Source organism: Oculina patagonica, chromosome 6, assembly GCF_052425735.1.
Source record: "Oculina patagonica isolate OP01 chromosome 6, crgOcupat, whole genome shotgun sequence".
Lineage (NCBI taxonomy): Eukaryota > Metazoa > Cnidaria > Anthozoa > Scleractinia > Oculinidae > Oculina > Oculina patagonica.
The window spans coordinates 29531633-29551197 of record NC_135763.1 but is presented as its reverse complement, the minus strand read 5'-3'; the positions used below and the strand labels follow the sequence as shown (position 1 = coordinate 29551197).

Genomic DNA, 19565 nt, shown 5'->3' with positions numbered 1-19565 from the left:
GAAGGCAAGCTCCCTTTATTTAACTTTATTTGGAGAGAAAGACACATACTATTTCTATAAGGAGAAATATTAATGTGTTACTTGAACTCTGCCAAACTGTAGCAGGTCTGAGTTTATGCCTCCTTTATATAAAATGGACAGTAGGCGGAAGTTTTTTTTATTTTTCACTCGCGCACAAATTCAGCAAATTTAACATACACTAGGACTCCAAATTAAAATAAACCCCAAATCCACCTCTCCTTAAACATTACGCTATTCTCACCCTTCCGCAATCTGGAAACGAAACACTATTTCTTTTTGAAATAGCTGCTTGTTCGGCCTCCTGGGTTTACAAAAATTCTCTCGTACCCGCATTACCCATGGTGCTCCGCTCCGCGCGCTGGCGCGCGCTGTAGAGCTCCGCTAAAAATTATAGAGGAACAAGCCTCAACATTAAAATGAGGAACAAAACCTCGATCGCTATAAAAAGCTGGCATAGGAAAATTCCTGTTTGAGTAAAAGTTTGAAGATGTTGTAATATTTACGTAGCAGTTTGTAGCTTTCGGCTTTAAAGCATCAAGTTCTCAATAGACCCATTTAAAAATCTTTCTTGTTTGTTATGCCATTTCAGTCAGATCATATGTTTCCCTGGGAAAATGTTTGTTGCGAAATTAATTTTTACCACGTGCGCGCCAATGCATTTTTAGAAATATTAAGGAAAAATTTGTCCAGAAAATTTCAAGGAACCTACAAATTTCTAAACATTTCCTTTAAATATAATTATTTTTGTGATAATTTTCAACAGAATAAGTATTCTTAAACTTTACGCATCTGCGAGATCGCGCAAAGAACTCAATTAAAATTTTAAACTTTGCAGCTGTGTAAATGCACTTAAAACTTTATTCAGCATTCAGCATTGCGTAAGTTTTTTCGAGTACTGAATTATCCAGTAAGATTTGTGAAACGTTCCCAGAAACTTCGGAAAAGGAGAAAACGTCGCCATTTTTTAGACGACCTCAAGCCACTACACCCTAGCTAGGGGCTGATAGTGAACGATAACTTAGCCAATGAGACTGCAGCATTTGCGTTACAACACAATTCTACTAAATTTAGTAAATTTAGTCTGGCAGTGTAAAGTGTGCCAAAACTTAATGACCAAATAAACTGTTTACACTTCCCCGACAGCTTAAATAAACTAAATTATGGAATCTGAAGCTATATAATACGAACACTGCACTTTTGTTGATGCACTTTTAACGCACGGCTCTTTCATTCGTTTGGCAAAATGCTAACGTTTTTAGGGTTTATCGCAGTTTTAATTGTTCCAGTTCCATCGCCCACAGAAGGTAAGACGCTAAGGATTTGCTGTGTATGGAATATTTTGCGCTCCGTTAGGCAAAGTACGATAAAGCTAATCCAGCATTGCGTGAAGTTAAGTTTTCCTAATATAAGATTTGTTCCGTTTATATCAAGTTTCCTTTAGTTTTTCCTCTGATTAATCTAAAACTGTAAAAAATACAATTAAAACCAGTTTTATACCTTTACGAAATCGCATTCAGGTCATAAATAATCGTAATTAAATGGCTGTTAAATAGGCGTAGTTAAGGAAGAAAATACAGGCGATTTAACAACGTGCAGAAGAGCGCCACTTAAATCGCGTGTACAATTGCCTGTGAGTCAGGCTCATTATTGGACTTTGAAGTTTTCCAGTGAATAACACACACCATTTTTTCTAAACTGGTATATCAAGTGTGTAACTGTTTCCATCTCCTTTAAACAGCTGAATGCGGAAAACGTCTCACTCAGCAGTACGCGGTCCGCGTGGTAAACGGCCAAGATGCCGCACCCAATTCGTGGCCGTGGCAAATTTCTCTCCGCCACACGAAATACGGTCACATCTGCGGCGGATCATTAATCGAGAAGGACGTGATTTTGACTGCGGCTCAATGTGTTACATTTGAATCCGATCCTGCCTCATTTAAAGTTGTCGTTGGTTAGTATTAAATTCATTTTAATTTATTTTCATTCTATTCTTTCAAGGGAAAATAAGAACTTACAATCGACCTTGCTCCAATGCGTGCCTTTATGGCACATTTGAAAGAGCATCGCACCGATATCGCGGAGGTCATGGGTTAAATCCCGTTAAAGCCCTAATTTTTCTTTTTCAGGCTTCTTTCTTTGTGTGGGGAGGGGCGGTGACCTAATTGTTAGACGCCGAACTCCGGATAGAGCGGTCCGGATTCGAGCCAGGCCGGGGTCATTGTGTTGTATTCTTGGGCAAGACACTTTTAAAATTCTCAAAGTGCTTTCTCCACCAAGGTGTATAAGTGGGTACAGGCGAAATAATGCTGGGGGAAATTATGTTGGGGATAACCCTGCGATGGACTAGCATCCCATCCAGTGGTGAGTGGAAACACTCCAAGCCGCTTAATGGTACAGAAACCGGGATTAGCTCCGGCCCGATAAGCCACTAGGTTCGACGCATACGTACTTTACCTACAGGACCTCATTTTGGAGTTCATATTTTTTTGTCTTTTGCTCTTGCTGATGGGGCTTGGAGAGCAGATTTCAGTGAACACAAAACAATTAGAAAAAGACTCTCTTTAAATTTATGCCACTGATCATTTTCCTTCGAATATCTAGGAGCTCATAATCTAGAAGGTTCGCCCACCTCTGTCCAAGAAACAATAAATGTGGCCAAAGTTACATACCACAGTGGGTTCAACCCAACAACAATGGAAAACGATCTGGCATTGCTGAAACTTGAGAAGTCAATCACATCAAGTGATAAGGTCAACACGGTCTGTCTTCCAAAAAGTCGGACAGATCAGATATCAGCAGGAACATATTGTTACCTCACTGGTAAAGTTTAATCAATCACAATCATTTTGAATGAACTTTTCTTCTAACCGATTGTACGAAATAATTGACATAATATGAGAAATAATTGACAGTTGATTCATCTTTGAAACTTTTTGTCAACAGCAAAAAGGAATCTCTGAAAGGTTTTATTCAAAGACTAAAAAACTTGCGAACTTAAGCAAAATGTATGCTTTCAACTTTTCAAAGCTCAGAGTTCGCGATGCAATGTACCAGTCAACAAGCGTAATTTGTCACCTATGATATTAAAATGTAATCAAATGGTATACTCGTGAAATTAGAAAATAATTTCACTTGCATTTTGTCCAAATTCTAACTTTTTTTTTTTTTTTTTTTTGGGGGGGGGGGCCAAAAAAAAAGGGCGGAAAGAAAGGGTTCGTAAAAACAAAGAAGCAAACAAACAAACAAAAGCAAAATATATTCATGCGTGTTCAAAGCTGTGCTCTTAGAATAATTGCAGGGTGCCCGAATGCTCTTATGTAAGAAATCTTGGATACCCAGCTCATGCAAGCTTTTATGATAGCAAAACTATTCAAGTCGCCCAAAGACAAAAGTAGGTCGCCTGTGCCGTGGCACCAAAAAAAACCCAAAAAACCAAAACCAAAAGCACAAAAGTTCCGGGCTCATGCTAGAGCACAGCCCTGAATGGTCACATGCAGACAGATAATTCATTAGCTTAGTCATCATAACTAGTGGTATTTACAGAAAACTCAAGAGTTTATATCCTGCACAATTATTGATCGTATAATATGATTAATGTATTGATTTGCCGGGATTTTAAACATACGCGTAATTGATTCATATTCGCTTCGTTTCATTTTTTGTTTTTCTACGTCAACATTAATGCAATAAGGTGTATATGACAGAGCTGTTTTGGGGTAATTACAGTTAATTTTTATATTACAATAGTACGTGATGGCAAATTATTTAAAAGCCGGGCTGGTTAGGTCGGGTGGTGGCCCAGGTAACGGATACAAATTGTGAACGGGTTGTCATCTGTCTGTCTGTCTGTCTGTCTGTCTGTCTGTCTTTCCGTCCGTCCGTCCGTCCGTCGGTTAGTCAGTCCGTCTGCCTGTCTGTTTTACTCGACTAAACAACCCAGTTTTGAGGACATACGTTGAAAAAACTATCTGTAACTGTTTAAGTTTTTTTTTATTGACACGTATGCCTTCTACTTATTGTAGGGAGACAACGGAGGGCCGTTTGTATGTGAAGAGAACGGGAAGTGGGTTTTGAGAGGTGCAGTCAGCTGGGGACATCCCTACTGTCAGACTGATTACTACTCTGTGTTTACCCGGGTTTCTAATTACATGGAATGGATCAAGAAAAACTTGTCCTGATGAAAAGTATAATACATCAAGGGTATGTATGTCTGTATAGCATACTTGTTTTTTAAGTGTATGTATGTTTGCGAAACAGTATAACAGTTTAGGGACGTAAAGTAACAGCTAACAGACTGACGCCACAATAAATTCAAGGCATGGAGATCTTCGTATTTTCTTTTCTATAATGGAACTCATTTGTTTCCGAAAGTGACGAAATATTGCTTATTCGTCCTGATATGTTGTTTGGCCGTCAGACGTGTAGACTGAAGATTTCCTCTATTGAAACTTAAATTTAGAATGGCGACTTATTTAAAGTTCCCTTGAGTTATTGTAAGTGACTCGTTAATTAAGATGAGAAGCCCAAGATTAAGATTAAGACTAAAAATGTTACCTTTGTCTCTGACGTTGATATATTGATATTATGTTCTTTTTTCAGCACTTTTGAGGATTTTTTGGCCAAGCACATTTAGACGAGATGTAAAAATGATTAGCGGAGTTAAATTGTAATGGAGGAATACTAAAAAAATCTTATGGGAAAATTAAAAATAAATTTGGAACTGACAACAACAGTGTTTTACATTGTTTATTGATTCAAAGCTGTGTTATTACTAATCAGTTCACTGCCTTCACATAAATATTCGGTATTTTAACCTCGACAATACTAGCGAGGATATATCGTGCAAAATCTCGATTTTGGGGCTAAATGTCGAGAAACGTTTCACTCATACAACGCTACCAGGTTGGAATTAAGCAGTTAAAAAGTTGATGTAGTTTGCTTTCACCAAAAGCCGTTGTGTTTAAAAAAAGAAAATCGCTCACTTAAATTGCCCAAAACAAACCAAAAGAGAATTTTGGACACTTCGACTGAACAAAAAACTCTCATTTATCCAATGGAAGACAGTTTTCCGACCGTACCAAAATTGACCAAACCAAACAATTTGAAAATAAGCGCTACAGAAACTCTTATTTAATGGCAATTTCCTCAACATAACTTAAAACATGCTCTTTAATTTCATTCCAACCTTCCTCAATCCTCAAACAATCGAACATTCAGGTCCGTAACCAGACATTTGCCATAGACAAGGCAAGATCTTTATAGAGGGTTCTTGGGGCATGCCCTTCAGAAAATTTTGAAATCTAAAAGCTCTGAAACTCTTTTCCGACAATTTTCATATAAGGTAATTCTTGAGAAAAAGAAATATTGTTCAAATTGAGATTATGTTCCCAACAAAACACATTTTGTTATTAATTTTGGGTTAAAATCTAGTGCCTCGTCTTGCCGCTTGCTAGTTACGGCACTGACATTTTTAAAATTAACCTAATGAATATAAAAAATTCTCAGAGCTCTTTGACTATTCATTTTCCTCCTGCACTGGTTTTAATAAATTAAGAAGGCAAATGAACTGGCTTGGAACAACTGAAAAAAGGTAATGAAATGGTTAATTGATACAAAAAAATTGGTATTTTTTTACTTTTTAGTGTTGAACTCAGAAGACTAAGTATTTTTGATACGATAGGTGTCGTTTTAACTTACAGACATTGAATAGCCTTTTCTTACCATTCGTTGGGGAAAGTCTTGAAAAAAAAAATGGGGCAAGTTAGAGAAAAACTTGTCTCGGATTTTTGCCATAGCTTGCCAGAATGTTTCACTATCACAGGTGGAAGACTGTTACTGTAAACTCTTGAATCAAATGATTGACTTACTTTCAGAAAAATCAACTTTTTTAAATTCCAATTCGACCTGAATAGAGGGCCCGCATCAAAACCAGCTTTGGCTGAAGGGCCTTTCTCTCTAAATATAGTAATTTATTTATTTTTAAAAAACATCCCATGGAAATAGACAATTTAAACGATCATAATTAGTGACATTTTGTATGTTTATTTCCACAAAACAAACAGGAAAATCTGCACTTGAATAAAAGCACTTGAAAAAATGGAAAGGAAATGACTATTTTTAATCTTTGACGGTGACCATCAATGATATATGAAGTTACCTGAATAAGATTATTCAAAACAAGATAATTTTGTCGACAGAAGTACCTACAAAAAAAAAGTTTCACTGCGGCAAAAACCATCAAAAAAATTCTGTCAAACAGTTTGTTGGAGCTTTTGACCTCAACCCATAAATAATCAATATTTTCAATATTGAAGAAAAAAAGGGCATTATCAACCGTGCCGCAAATTCACACGAAAATCGTTTTAAAGCCAAATGATCTCATTAACAAAACGCAGTGCTACTGTTAAGCTGAGATGGATCAAACAAATGACTACAAAGAGGTTGTGATATCGTTTTTAATTCACAAAAAACTGCTGAAATCGTCCATATAAGTTCGGTTCACTCTTTTATATTCTTAACTTTTTCCTCATTCTTTACTTCCCTCCATGTCGCTGGATTAAGTAAAACATGCTCTGATTTGTTTTGGCTTTAAGGCCTCATTTTACCAAGTCATTCATGATGAACTGGCTTGGGTCAATTCCAAATGCTGTGAAAGTTAATCGTTAAGTAACGAAATAGTCCACGTGCACTTATGATAATTTGGTATTTGTGACTTGAAGTTGTAGTTGTGTCGTTTTAATTTAAATTTGGAGACGTTGAAGTATGGGTGTTTATTTTTCTTAGTTCAGAAAACATTATAAAATAAAAAAAGAGTGGCGAGTTTCTGAAAAATATTTTCGGCGAATTTTTACCAAAGCTAGTTTTTTACAGATGGAAATTCTGTTATTTATACACTTTTGAATCAAATACTTCGCTTGATTTTAAAAGGAATATACCCGATGATAGGTCGGCAAAATCATTTTAATTACTGCAATAACTTCCCACGTTTCCTCGCAAAACAAACAGGAAAGCCACACTAGAATAGAGTACTTGAAATAATGGAGAGGAAATGACTATTTTTACTCTTCAAAAAGACAAGAATGAATCAAACAAAACCCTTCAAACCAAAATGCTTTTAAAATACTTGAAAAAAGTATCAAACCGTTCTAGCCGCCCGACTTCTCAATTGAACAGTTTAAAAGTACAATATCAGTTCTTATAAGTTCTTTTAATAATTGCTGTTCTATTTTTCTCGGGAAGTTGTCTATGTTAATCATTTAATCTGACTATCGCATGTCAACTGTTCTGCTGCAAAAAATGACATTTTTTCATATCAAGGACCAAAAACCTCGGCCATTTTAGACTTTTAAACTAAGGTCTCAGCAATTTTAATTTTCGTGGTGTGTCTATGAAGTGTCATGAATAAAGAGTTTCATAAGGACCCTTCTGGCGGTCAATTTTGTCGTTACTTCAAACAAATTTTTAAACAGCCATAATCTACATTTGTGTCGCAGGAAACCTAAAAATAATAGTCCATTTTTTAAAAAAAAAAAAAATGCTATATTAGAGCATTGAAACTGTTAAAAAGGGTCTTTGGCTGCGAATGGCTAGGACGGAAATGAATTGCAACTCAAAAAATTAACGTTGCTCAGTCCTTTAAGAGTCGAAGTTTCATCCAAGGGGTTGGCTTTTGGTGATGATTCAAGGTCAGAAATACTACTCTCATTTGAAAAATAAAGATTTGCCTTCTTATCATTTCGAGCTGCGTTTATGCTGCACCCTGCGTAAAAACGGTAAAACATAAAAAAAAACTTTCTTAAGCGGATTCACAACACTCACCCTCATTCACATTTTGTTGAGATTATTATCGCGCACGTTTCAGAAAGAGATACCCTGCACAGAATCTCTTGTATTGGAAACAAAGCGTAAATATGAATGATAAACATGAGCGTAATCTTTAGGATCACAAAAATAGACCATTTTTGTAAAAAAAGTAAATTATTTTTGGCTAAATGGCGTTAAATAAAAGCTGTTTATTTATAAGTACCATTTGAGTTTTTTTCCTGTACTCTTCACTTTTATTTCCTTAATTATGTTTAATTTTCAAGTGTCGGCTATAAAGTAATTCTTATGTGTGCTACCCTATTTTAATCACTTTAATGAACTTTAACACTTTACAATTACAATGGATATATCTCGAAACAAAATATAGAAGCAAAAAGTCCAATTTAGTAATTTTTCAACTAATCTCAGAAAGACGCTGTTAACATATTTTTGTTGCATTTGGGGAGCCCTGCTAAAACATAATAATATAAAAAATTAAAAGGTCACTACCAATGTTACACTCAAGAAATATAATCACAGTCTTTGTTGTAAAGAATTAACGCCTCGTCTCTCAACTCAAGATATCGTTTCATTCAGAAAATCTCTCGAATAACAGCAGCTTTCTTTGTTTTTCGAAATAGACTCGGTAACCCAAGAGTGGACTAAAATATTGTGTGTTGTTGAAGTGTTTTTGTATTAGGATATTTTTATCGTAAGAGAGACCAGATAGAAGCATGAAATTCAACCCAAAATGTAAGTGTTGTTTTGCACTTCTATATAAAAGAACAACCCCTAAACAAGCTAATGAGTTGTCTAGGAAGTGTCTTCAAGGACACATTGAAAAGAAGCGAACTCGCTAAAAAGGAGAAGTAAAAAAGGAACAAGGGAGGTAACAAAGACCATGCAACCATCGCAGATTTTGCGATTGGTTTTACTTGTCTCATGTCTAAAGACTCTCAATGGAGCCCCAGTGGACAACAAGGAGGAGCGCTTCGCAGTGGTATGTATAAACACAAGATGTTTGAAGGTCTCTGCATGTCTCTGGGAGACTCAATAACAATATTTCAATGAGAGTATTTTCACAAAATTTTAAGAACAGAAAATAAGTGTGGAGCTCCGCTTTTAAGCTTGGCTAAATCTATATATTAAGAACTTAAATTTTGAAATAAAAATAGGGGTACCCCTGCTAGTTTAGGAGCAACATCACCTTGCTTATTTCATGATTATAGTCACGATTGCTTGCTAAATTTACGTTTTCGACAATTGTTTCTTTTCCTACACTGAGAATTGGTCTACATTTATTTTATAGAAAAAAAGAAATACTTTAAGTTAAATTGCAGATAAAAAAGGATAGGTCTCCATACTCTTTTTCGAGAAAATGATGATTAATAGCCCAGATAGGTTGTTTACTGCATATGCAATTTATTCCTCGCGAGGTGAGGTTGGACGGCCCATGAGCTCAGGCGGGACCATGTTTCCTGAAGAGTTACTGCCATATCGCTTTCCTTTTTTGCTGTCGATGGACTACGCATCGAAGAATGACGCCAGACAATGTTCTTGAGGCAAAATGGCGTGAACACGCGCCGTTAAAAGTGACGAGCCTGAGCTCAACTCCCCCTGATGTCCATTTTTACATTCCAAATATACATACTATTGCTGAAAGGAAATTATTTCAAATTAATTCCTATAGAGATTCCATTTTGTCTCTCCTCCTTTCTTACCTAGCATTATCTTAAAGAATACGGCTATCTGTCGCCTTTGAGAGATGGAAATCACAATTTCAAGGATGCTGTGAGGATCTTCCAACAACATTCTGATATTCCAGACACTGGCCACCTCGATTCCAAAACAATGACAGAAATGCACAAGCCAAGATGTGGTGTCCCTGATTTCGATGAGGAGGAAGTCACCAACTCTGGTAAGGATGTAGTGTTCATAGGCGTAGGTAGAGTGACCGAGTGGTTTTCTTACAGTTTAGAATAAATTGGAATTTAAAGTTAATGGATCTTTGGGACTTTTTCTGTGAAGAAAGGGAGACATGGAGACGTTTTTAAATGTACGTTGAAGAGAATTTCTGATAAGGATCTCTGACGTGTACAGTGAAGCACCAACCAGTGGTTGTTAGCTAAGTGTGTCATCAAACCAAAGTGCTCGTTTGGATATTCAATAATTCTACGCAGCCGGTACTTTTTGTGATTTCTTTTAAACATAAAGTTTTTTTATTGATTATCAACACTTTAAAAATAAAAGGAGATGATTTAAGCTATACTTACTTACAACAGAGTTTTAACTTTACAATTTAGATTTTCAAGGCTTTTTTTTACAACAGAAGAAATAACTTTACCTTACCTAAATTATTACTTAAATTTGCTTATTCTAGACGTTTTCCTCAAATGTTTTCCATTTTTTGTTGCCTTACACACGATACTAACAATTACTTTAACATAATTGTTGACTTTTTAAAGGATCGTTTCCTCAAACATTAATATATATATTCTCCATTGTTTCCTAAACGAATTCATATAATTCGATTTAAGAGAAATATGCCTTTCGGTTTGATATATATTTGATAAAATTCTCTTAAATAAGCTGAAAGATGGTTTCGTTTCTTTACATCGGCACGCCCACAGGTACGTTTTTCCTGTAATGAGTACATAGTTTTCCATCTCCTCCTCTAGGAACTTACCCTAAAATAATCTCACAACATTCGTGATCGGCCAAGTGAAAACCAAATACACGGGATGAATAATTTAAAAGCGAATAATCGGCTGTTCTGCAAATTCATCAAAGCACACGTAGTGGGGCATACTTGTTCCAGGTTATGGATGTAATCTTGTCTTCATTAAAACCTGAATCAAGGACATGCTACTTCCTTTCTGGCACACTAATTGCCATATAGTGAAGAGCCACATATATAATTTTTAAATTTTCTTATTTTCTGCAACAAGCTGGAATGGATGCATATGTCTATTGCAAATTCAGGCTGAACAGGTTCTAAAACAGGCTCTTAAATACAGTGTGGAAGCAGTTATTTTTGTATATGGCGTATGTGTAAAAAATCTGCTTTAATTAGTGAATTATTGACCCTAACCCTAATAGGCGTAACAATCTCGCTGAAAATGAAAAAAAAAGTGTAAAGTTATACTAGTTCTCTTTCTGTTGCATGGATTAAGTTTTTGTACTCTACTCTTTATTTCCAATGGCTCTTAAATTACACTTGGGTCCGGACGAGGTTTTTTGTTGTTAAGTAAAAAAAGAAGATTTTTTTCGCGGGAACACAGCGGGCAATCCCGAGCGGACAAGATATTTACATCTTGCCCGCTAGGGTAGCCAATCATAGCCCAGGATTCGGTTCATCTTGCCCGCTCGCGCAGCCAGCCATATTATAAATTGGCTTATTTGGCCTGAAGGTTCTGTATCCAAAGTTTCTTATATGTTGGCCTTGATTGTATTTCAGGTAGACAGAAGAGGTTTTCTACTGCCGGTACCAACTGGACAAAGCACCGTCTCACTTACAGGTTCCACAACTATGCGTCGAAGAGCGGATTAAGCCGTGTTCAACAGCACAGTATCATGCAGAAGGCCTTCAAGGAATGGCAAGATATCAGTCCGTTGTCATTCACAGATGTGACAGGTTCCAGTTCAAGTGCGGATATTACAATATCGTAAGTGATATGGGATAGAGCGGTTTTCACTTCAGTGTCGAAAGTAAATTGCGTTTGCTTTGGTTTTACATTACTACCCTTAGTGATTGGCTTAAAAATCTCGCGCCACTTTGTCAGCCAATCAGAACTAAAATCGTGACTCGCTCGCACACGTTTCCCGTGCTTCGTGCAGCCAACCTGCATTTGCTTCAAGTTTTGATTGGTTTACTGGATTGTCTGTGTTCTTTGCGATTGGCCGCCGGGTTTTGGCTTTACGAAACTCAATTGAAAACTGCTCTAGTCCAACGTAAGTGTTATTTCAAACAAAACACAAGGGTAAGAGTCACTTGGATGCATTGTTACAGAGCGAGGCAATATTAAATGCGAAAAAGGTCTTTTATAAGGACCATTGAGGGCTATTGGGGGAAGGACAATTGCAAAATAAGTATATAAACAATAACAAACCATCCCTAGTATTATAAACCTTAGACCGTGTTCACGCTTAGCGCCCGAGCACTGGTACTTGCCCGAATTATGGCGTGGTTACTTGAAAAAATAGTAGGTTCACATTAGTGCTCACCGAGAGTTGTACTCGGGCACCCTGCCCAGGCACAAAGTGTGAACTCAGTTTTAATCACTAGATCTCTTTACTTACATCCCCCTGAGGTATTCTGCAATTTTTTTGAAAAGATTCTTCGCCAAAGTTCACAGCCCTTGTCTTAGCAAATTCGACGACGCAGGAGGATCACTTGCCCATGCATTTTTCCCTCAAGTCGGGACTGTGCACTTTGACGACGACGAAACATTCACCGATGGCACTTCCAGTGGGATTAACCTTTTTTCAGTTGCTCTTCATGAAATTGGACATCTCCTGGGATTGAAGCATTCTCGCAACACTTCAGCCATTATGCACGAGACATACAAAGGGTATAACCCGAACATGAAACTTACCGAGGACGAAAAGCACGGAATAGATTACATTTATGGTGCGTAATGAGATCTTTTGTTTAAAGTGTTCATGACACGAAATCTTTTATTGGCTTTTTTCTTTCGTTGATATGATTAGATAAAGGATTCTTAGTTAAGTTTGTCTAAACAATTTTTTCCGTCATTTTTTGCCTCCGAAATGTCGCACTCTCAGCCATCTTGAAAATTCATCAAACAAGTAGACGTCACAAAGGTGACGTGACGTTACGTACCTTTTGGCCGCGCGCCGCTATGACAAAAGGTACGTCACGTCACCTTTGTGACGTGTACTTGTTTGATAAATTTTCAAGATGGCTGAGAGTGCGACATTTCGGAGGCAAAAAATGACGGAAAATGTTTTTTAGACAAATTTAACTATGAATCCTTTATCTAATCATATCAACGAAAGAAAAAAAGCCAATAAAAGATTTCGTGTCATGAACACTTTAAATTCCTTTTTGTGAAACAAAAAGACGCCATTATTTTTGTAGTTCTTTTGGGAAAGGTGACAAATTCAAGGAAAGATCAAGATTAGATATTAAAAGCAAGAAAAAATGCTGATATATGGAAGGGCGCGCTAGATTTTGTATGGGGGTTCAAAATGGATTTTTGATAAACAGAAGCTTCATGTGACATCTTATGTACAATTTTAGAGAGTACCAACGACAAAATCATATAACTTTAATATAGCAAATAAAAGGAAGGAATATTACTGATGCCTTTCGTCCAGTTTGCTTACTTTTAAATCAATAACGCTTGTTCTTGATTGGTCTTCTATTTGACGTTAACTTTACAGCTCAAGGAACCGCAACACCGGATACTAACACATGTGAGTATGTTACCGTTACCTACTTTTGCACACTCACTCAAGCCCATAGCCCCAAGTGAAGAATAGACCATTGACGATTTCAGTTTTCCATCGGCTTCTATCCTGGGCTAGCCTTCCCAGTGTCGTCCAAGTGTGGCCCCAATTCTTCATTTTAGCCTCTACACCTCCTCGCCAGGAGTTCTTCTGACGACCCCTCTTCCTCTTGCTTACCGTCTTTTAAGGATACTGTAAAATTCCGGTTATAAGTCCCCCCTGCTTAAAAGCCAATCTGGTTATTTTCTCATCTACCTGGAAACAAAAAAAATAGCCGATTATAAGCCCCCCGGATATAAGCCCCACTCTGCTGGATGGCAGTACTGAACAGGGCCAAATGCTGCTTTATGATGACCTTTTAACTTATTACCGTACCCAAATTCGCAAGTAGCCAATCAGAAGCGCGATCTACTGTCCTGATATCCTACGATATCAAGTCACTGACCTGATATGCTACGATATCATGGTCACTTTGAATTAAAGTAGTGTTAAAAAGACCTATGCCGTGTGACGTTTTTAAACAGAAAATTAAGAACTTTTTAATAGCAAAGTACTTTTAGCTTTTTATTTTTAGAACATTATTCTTAATTTTTAGAACATTATACTTGTAATTTTATATTTTTACCTTTTTAACTTGATTTTTAGCCTTGTAATTGTTTTATTTGAGGACCTCCCTGAAAACCACTTCATGTGACGGGAGCCTCCTCTTTAAAAATTATTATTTATTATTATTATTATTATTATTATTATTATTATTATATTATTATTATTATTATTCCGTACGATGAATTGAAAAGAGGTTTTACCAATAAAACAGAAACTAGTATTTTTAATAAGCTGGTGTTTACCGGTCGTAAAATGAGAAAAACTTTCCCGCCAAAACTAAACTTGAGCGCGCTCGCCAATTGCGCAATGTTTGCCGACGAGTACTGAAACATTCATACTGAAACAATGGAGTCGGAGTTTCCAAATTTTTCGCTAAATTTGGATTTTTAAAATGTAGAGAATGAAACTCCAAACAAACGAGTAAAAAAATGTGAGAAGAAGACTTGATAAAAGTGTTGAAGACCAAAAAAGTATCAATACAAGCAGGTCAACACATTTTGCACTACGTGCCTGGCAAGCATGGCTTCAACAGAGTGAATAACATCACCGGATTTTTGGCTGAATTTTGGTACGGTAAATACCTAATAGTACCTTTTTGGAACGCTTGGGCTGCATATCACGCTCGTTTGGTCTCGCCATGGGTATTGTGAAACGTCTCGCCAAAATACGAACCATGGCTCGACCAAACTCGCCTGATATGCCGAAGAAGCGTACCAAAAAGGTACGATTAGGTATAAAAATCGTATTTCGATCAACATTGCCTTTAAGACTCTTTCTCACCAATACAAAGACATTTTTTTGACTTTTTTATATAAGGGTGCCAGCTGTTTTTAATTCTTAATCGTTTTTATCGACGTTTGAATTAAGTGGCAGGCAGGAGGATTTGAATCCGAGAACTCTGGATTAGATGTCCAGCGCCTTACAAATGCAAATACAACAACTTTTTTTAAACACGGTAAAAAAGTTTAAAGCTAAAAGCTTGTGGGGCCGTGTAACCGTAACCAAGCTCAACCATGAGGCTAACTTCTGAAGGCGTGTACAAATGTTAATTTTATACTGATATCTTTATCGATTGTTGTTCCGCTTTGTTGCAGCACAATGTAGTGACAAAATGACCACGTGCAGTTCTTATAAACAATATTGTATTGTCGAAGACCCAGATGTAGCCAGCCAAATGAAGCAAATTTGCCCCCAGACCTGTGGCCTATGCGGTTGGTTTAGTTGTTTGCTGTCAATGTTACAGTAGTAGTAGAAGTCTTTAAAGGGGCTACGTCACGAGGATTCTGGTCAAAGCTGCTCTAAAATGAGCGGTAGCCAACTTAAGCCATGAAAATCATTATCTTTGAACATCTAAAGGAAGATATAACCGTAATTTGCTGAGAGAATTCAAACCACGGCTATAAATATCGATTTTTTGGAGACGCGCAGAAATTAAGCCAGGGCCGTAACTAGCAAGAGGCAAGACGAGGCACTTGCCTCGTCTAGATTTTTGTCCAAAATTAAAAACAAATTTTTTTGTTGGGAAAATAATCCCCATTTGGACGCGATTGAGTTTTTCCAAGAAATACGTCACCAAAAATGACTCTGGAACAGTTTCAGAGCTTCTAGATTTCAAAATTTTCTGATGGGCATCTCCCCAGAACCCCCTAGCAAGATCTTGCCTCGTCTATGGCAAAGGTCTGGTTACGGCCCTGTAAGCCTTAATCTTTCAAATTACAATCCATTTTTATCCGAGCCATCCATAGCCAAAGACGCTTGTTTAGAGGTTCAATACTCTAATGTAGCAATTATTTATAAAAAATGAACCATCCTTTTAAGGTTTCTTACGACACAAATATAAATTTTGGCTGTTCAGAAATTTGGTAAGATCCGTGACAAAGCCCCTGTAATAACAATAAATGATACAAAAAAATTATCCGCAACAAAAGTGCAAGGTTTACAAAAGTGTGAATAAATGAGTCAAATTCAGGAATGTGGGGATCAATAAAATCCAAATAAACACCTATTTACATTATAAGATTTCCAAATTTGCAAGATTTAGATTAATTTGCTTTTCTACCTCTTTCAACATTATGGAAATGCTAATGCTTCTTCTACTCCCGTAACTGAAAACTATAAGGGATGAAAGGCCATATAGTTTTCCTGCCCATCCTCTTTGGGTCACTTTGTTCACTTCGCAGCCCTTCCCTTCTTTTTAAACAAGCCTACATTTGTATTCATGGGTACTGTTCTTGGGCACGTCGTGTTGTTGAGCAAGACATTATGCTCTCACAGTGCCTCTCTCTATACATGGGTATAAATAGGTACCGGTGAATTTAATGATGGGGAGGGGGGGGGGGGGGTAACCCAGCGATGGGCTAGCAACCCATCCAGAGGGGAGAGTAGAAATACATCCTATTCGCTTTATGCTTCCGAAACCGGGAAAAGCTCCGGCCTGATGAGTCACTAGGCTCGAACGCAGACTTACCTACTTACCTTACCTACCTAGGGGTAGATAATCTTTTGTATGTGCGTATATTAGAAGGACAGGTTGTATAACTTTGCCTCATTCCAATTCTCTTTTCTTTCAGGTGGACAGGGTGTTTGTAAGTAAATTTTTATTTAATGAATGAAATCTATCAATAACAAAGGCTGCGGTTTTTCAGAAGGTAATCATCACATGCTTTAGAATTTGCCAAGCTTGGATTTTTAGGGTTTTATGTTTTCTGCGCTAGTCAGCTAAGTCAGAATATTGGCAAACGGCCTTTGTAACACGTTTTTGGCTTGGGCATCAGTGAATAAATGTCCGTTTATAATGAAATACGTACATTTATTAAAAACTAGCAAAAGAATGGTATATTGAATTCCTGAGTTTTGATTGGTTGATAGATAATGGTATATGAGCTCATATACCATTGACCACAAAAAAGGGAGCCGATACGCGTCAACGAAAACAGCTGGGGAGCTCAAATATTGCAACTCTTGTTTTTTTTTTTTTTTTTAATAAAACAGTTATTCCACTCGCGCTTGTTGGATATGAGATCGTTATAGCCAACTCGGTTTTCGTAGATAGCCAACTTGGAGCTACGTACCTCGTTGGCTATCTACTATCTCATATCCAACGCGCGCTTGTGGAATAATTGTTAAATATCCACTGATAGTCTACTGATACCAAGCCCAAAACGTGTTTTTTCATTGATTTTTATAAGAATTTTTAGCACTGACATATGACATTTTTCATAATTACTTATACAACCAAGTGCCACGCAGCTTTTAACTTCTTGAAGGAAGCTTAAATGCATTAAAACCGTACTTTGTACGCTAGCTGTCTATCTTTTTAATTCTTACAGGAAAGAAATAAAAAGTGGAGCTCACCCAATGGATCGCTCAAACGCGCCGAAGGCGTGCTCGAGCGGAGCCCCATACCAAATAAAATTTGGTGTACCCATCGAGGTGAAAAAAAAAAAATGTTTGTTACGTGATTGTCAGCCGGTGCAACCGTACACCCGTGCGTAAGCACGTGCGCACGAACAAGCTGAGCACATAGCTAAGGGTCCTACTTGAGCATTTATGCAAAAACATTCTCGGTGTCGTTGCGAGTTACTTGTTGTAGAAATTTGTAGGAACATTGCGTTACTTCAGATTTTTTAATGTCGAAAAATCTGATCTGGCCATTTATTTTTACCTTGACGAAGCGATGGTATGAAAAGGCGGCAAAATCGTTGGCGCGTTGATCACTTTGTAAGCTGAATGAAAGACGCGAGGAAGGCAAGCAGGAGAAAACATTTCTTTGTAAATATGTCTTGCTCTATCTGGTAGTATGACCTCAAAAGCATTGCAATGCATGCTTTCACGTTGGTCATAATAAAATAAAACATTCCCCTCTTATTCCTTTTCAGCATCCTCCTGTACTGATAAAGCCCCGAACTGGCTATGCACAGCTTATGAGAGCAACGATCTTTGCAACAAAAACAATGCATATGTAGATGACAATTGCCAGAAAACATGCAAGTACAAATGCACTGCTGGTAAGTGACGAATAAAAATGAAAGAAATCTGCCACAGGGGCATTTTAAAAGTATTTTAAAAAGTATTGTAAGTTTAGTGACAAGATTATGCTGTAAATGTTAGTTAGGGGTATGTTTTTTAGAGTATTCCAAAAGATTGTAGGTTTGCTATTTCAAAGTATTTCTAGTTTTTTAGTACTATTATTGGTGTCCCCAATTAGCCCACGCGGAATAATACGTTGGCACTATACTAACACTAACTTACTTAACTTATTTACACTATCAGCCATTATAGTTCACCACTAATTGTTCTCCGATTCTGATTGGTTTAAATTTGTCACGTGACGTGATACTACTACTACTACTACTACTACTACTACTACTACTACTACTACTGCTGCTACTACTACTACTACTACTACTACTACTACTACTACTACTGCTACTGCTACTGCTACTGCTACTGCTACTGCTACTGCTACTGCTACTGCTACTGCTACTGCTACTACTACCAATGATGATGATGATGACGATGGCGATGACGATGAGGATGATGATGATGATGATGATGATAACACAACATTAGAAACTATTTGTGAAGATAAATGTGTTGTTTTACTTGCATCCCCAGGGTACAAAATGTTTTGTTGAAGCTATAATAAATTTTTCTTTTTATCTTCCTTCTAAGGGTAAATCGCCACATGAAATGGACCAGATACCGTCATCAGGAAAAACGCGAAAACCGATTAACAAACTAGTCAGTAATTAAGATAAAATAAATTTTAAAAGCAAAGTAGAGCAAAAAATCTAAATTATATAAACATAGATAAGATAATTAATAAAGTGAAGTGAAGTGAAAATGCCCATGAAGCAAAGTAAAGCAAAGTAAACAAAAGAAGCAAGTGAAGTGATGTGAAGTGATGTAGAATAAGATAAAGTAAAGTAAAGTAAAGTAAAGTAAAGTAAAGTAAAGTAAAGTGCTGTTATATTATTGTAAAGCGCTATTATTGTAGCATTTGGTTAAACAATAAACAATAAAGTGTATGCAGTTAAAACTACCTCTTAATGACACTCTCGATATATTGAATGTCGCATGTCAGTAGAATAAGGCACATTAGATCGAGACAAGGAAGGAAAATTAATGGTTTGAAAGTCCAAAAATTATTCTTAATTTTCTTTTATGAGGATCTCTAAAGCCCTTACTACTGAAAAGAAAGTACCAAGCCATAAAGTGAGAAAGTGTGTTGTATGGAGGTAGCGCATAAAATCAGAAACCTTCGTAATTCGCTGACTGAAACAATACAAGTTTATGGGAATGGTTCGGAAATGGGCTGAAAGGGTCTAAAAATGTACTGGTCATGTGGCGTCTTTTGAAAGGGAAATCATCCGCACAGAAAGTGCTATGTCACTATAACCTACATTCAAGTTCGACATCGTCTGGTTTCTATAAACAAACTTTAAGGGACTGTGTCACGGATTTTAGCCAAACTTAGGCATAGAAAATGTCCATCAAATTCGTTTAAATATATAAAATAACCTCTTAAAACAGCGAAGGAATATTTAACTAACACACCAAATGCAAAAACGGTACGGATGGCCAAAAATGACGAAGATTGAAACGGATTGCGATATGGGTTTTTAAAATATAGCCTGGTGGAACAGTTTTCAAAGTTCATC

At 36.9% G+C, this 19565-nt stretch overlaps 2 protein-coding genes across 2 annotated transcripts; both read left to right on the top strand.

Annotated features, from left to right (window-relative positions):
* Nucleotides 1-1232: 1232 nt before the first annotated feature.
* On the top strand, nucleotides 1233-2852 carry LOC144657999 (chymotrypsinogen A-like). Its single transcript, XM_078518329.1, has 3 exons — nucleotides 1233-1325; nucleotides 1760-1972; nucleotides 2623-2852. Exons 1-3 carry the CDS (start codon nucleotides 1265-1267, stop codon nucleotides 2850-2852), a joined length of 504 nt encoding a protein of 167 aa, XP_078374455.1. The 5' UTR covers nucleotides 1233-1264.
* A 5769-nt stretch (nucleotides 2853-8621) lies between these two features.
* LOC144658227 (matrix metalloproteinase-19-like) lies at nucleotides 8622-19119 on the top strand. Its single transcript, XM_078518621.1, has 9 exons — nucleotides 8622-8824; nucleotides 9550-9742; nucleotides 11282-11489; nucleotides 12159-12454; nucleotides 13231-13263; nucleotides 14997-15113; nucleotides 16473-16487; nucleotides 17781-17909; nucleotides 18577-19119. Exons 1-9 carry the CDS (start codon nucleotides 8726-8728, stop codon nucleotides 18579-18581), a joined length of 1095 nt encoding a protein of 364 aa, XP_078374747.1. The 5' UTR covers nucleotides 8622-8725; the 3' UTR covers nucleotides 18582-19119.
* Nucleotides 19120-19565: the final 446 nt, after the last annotated feature.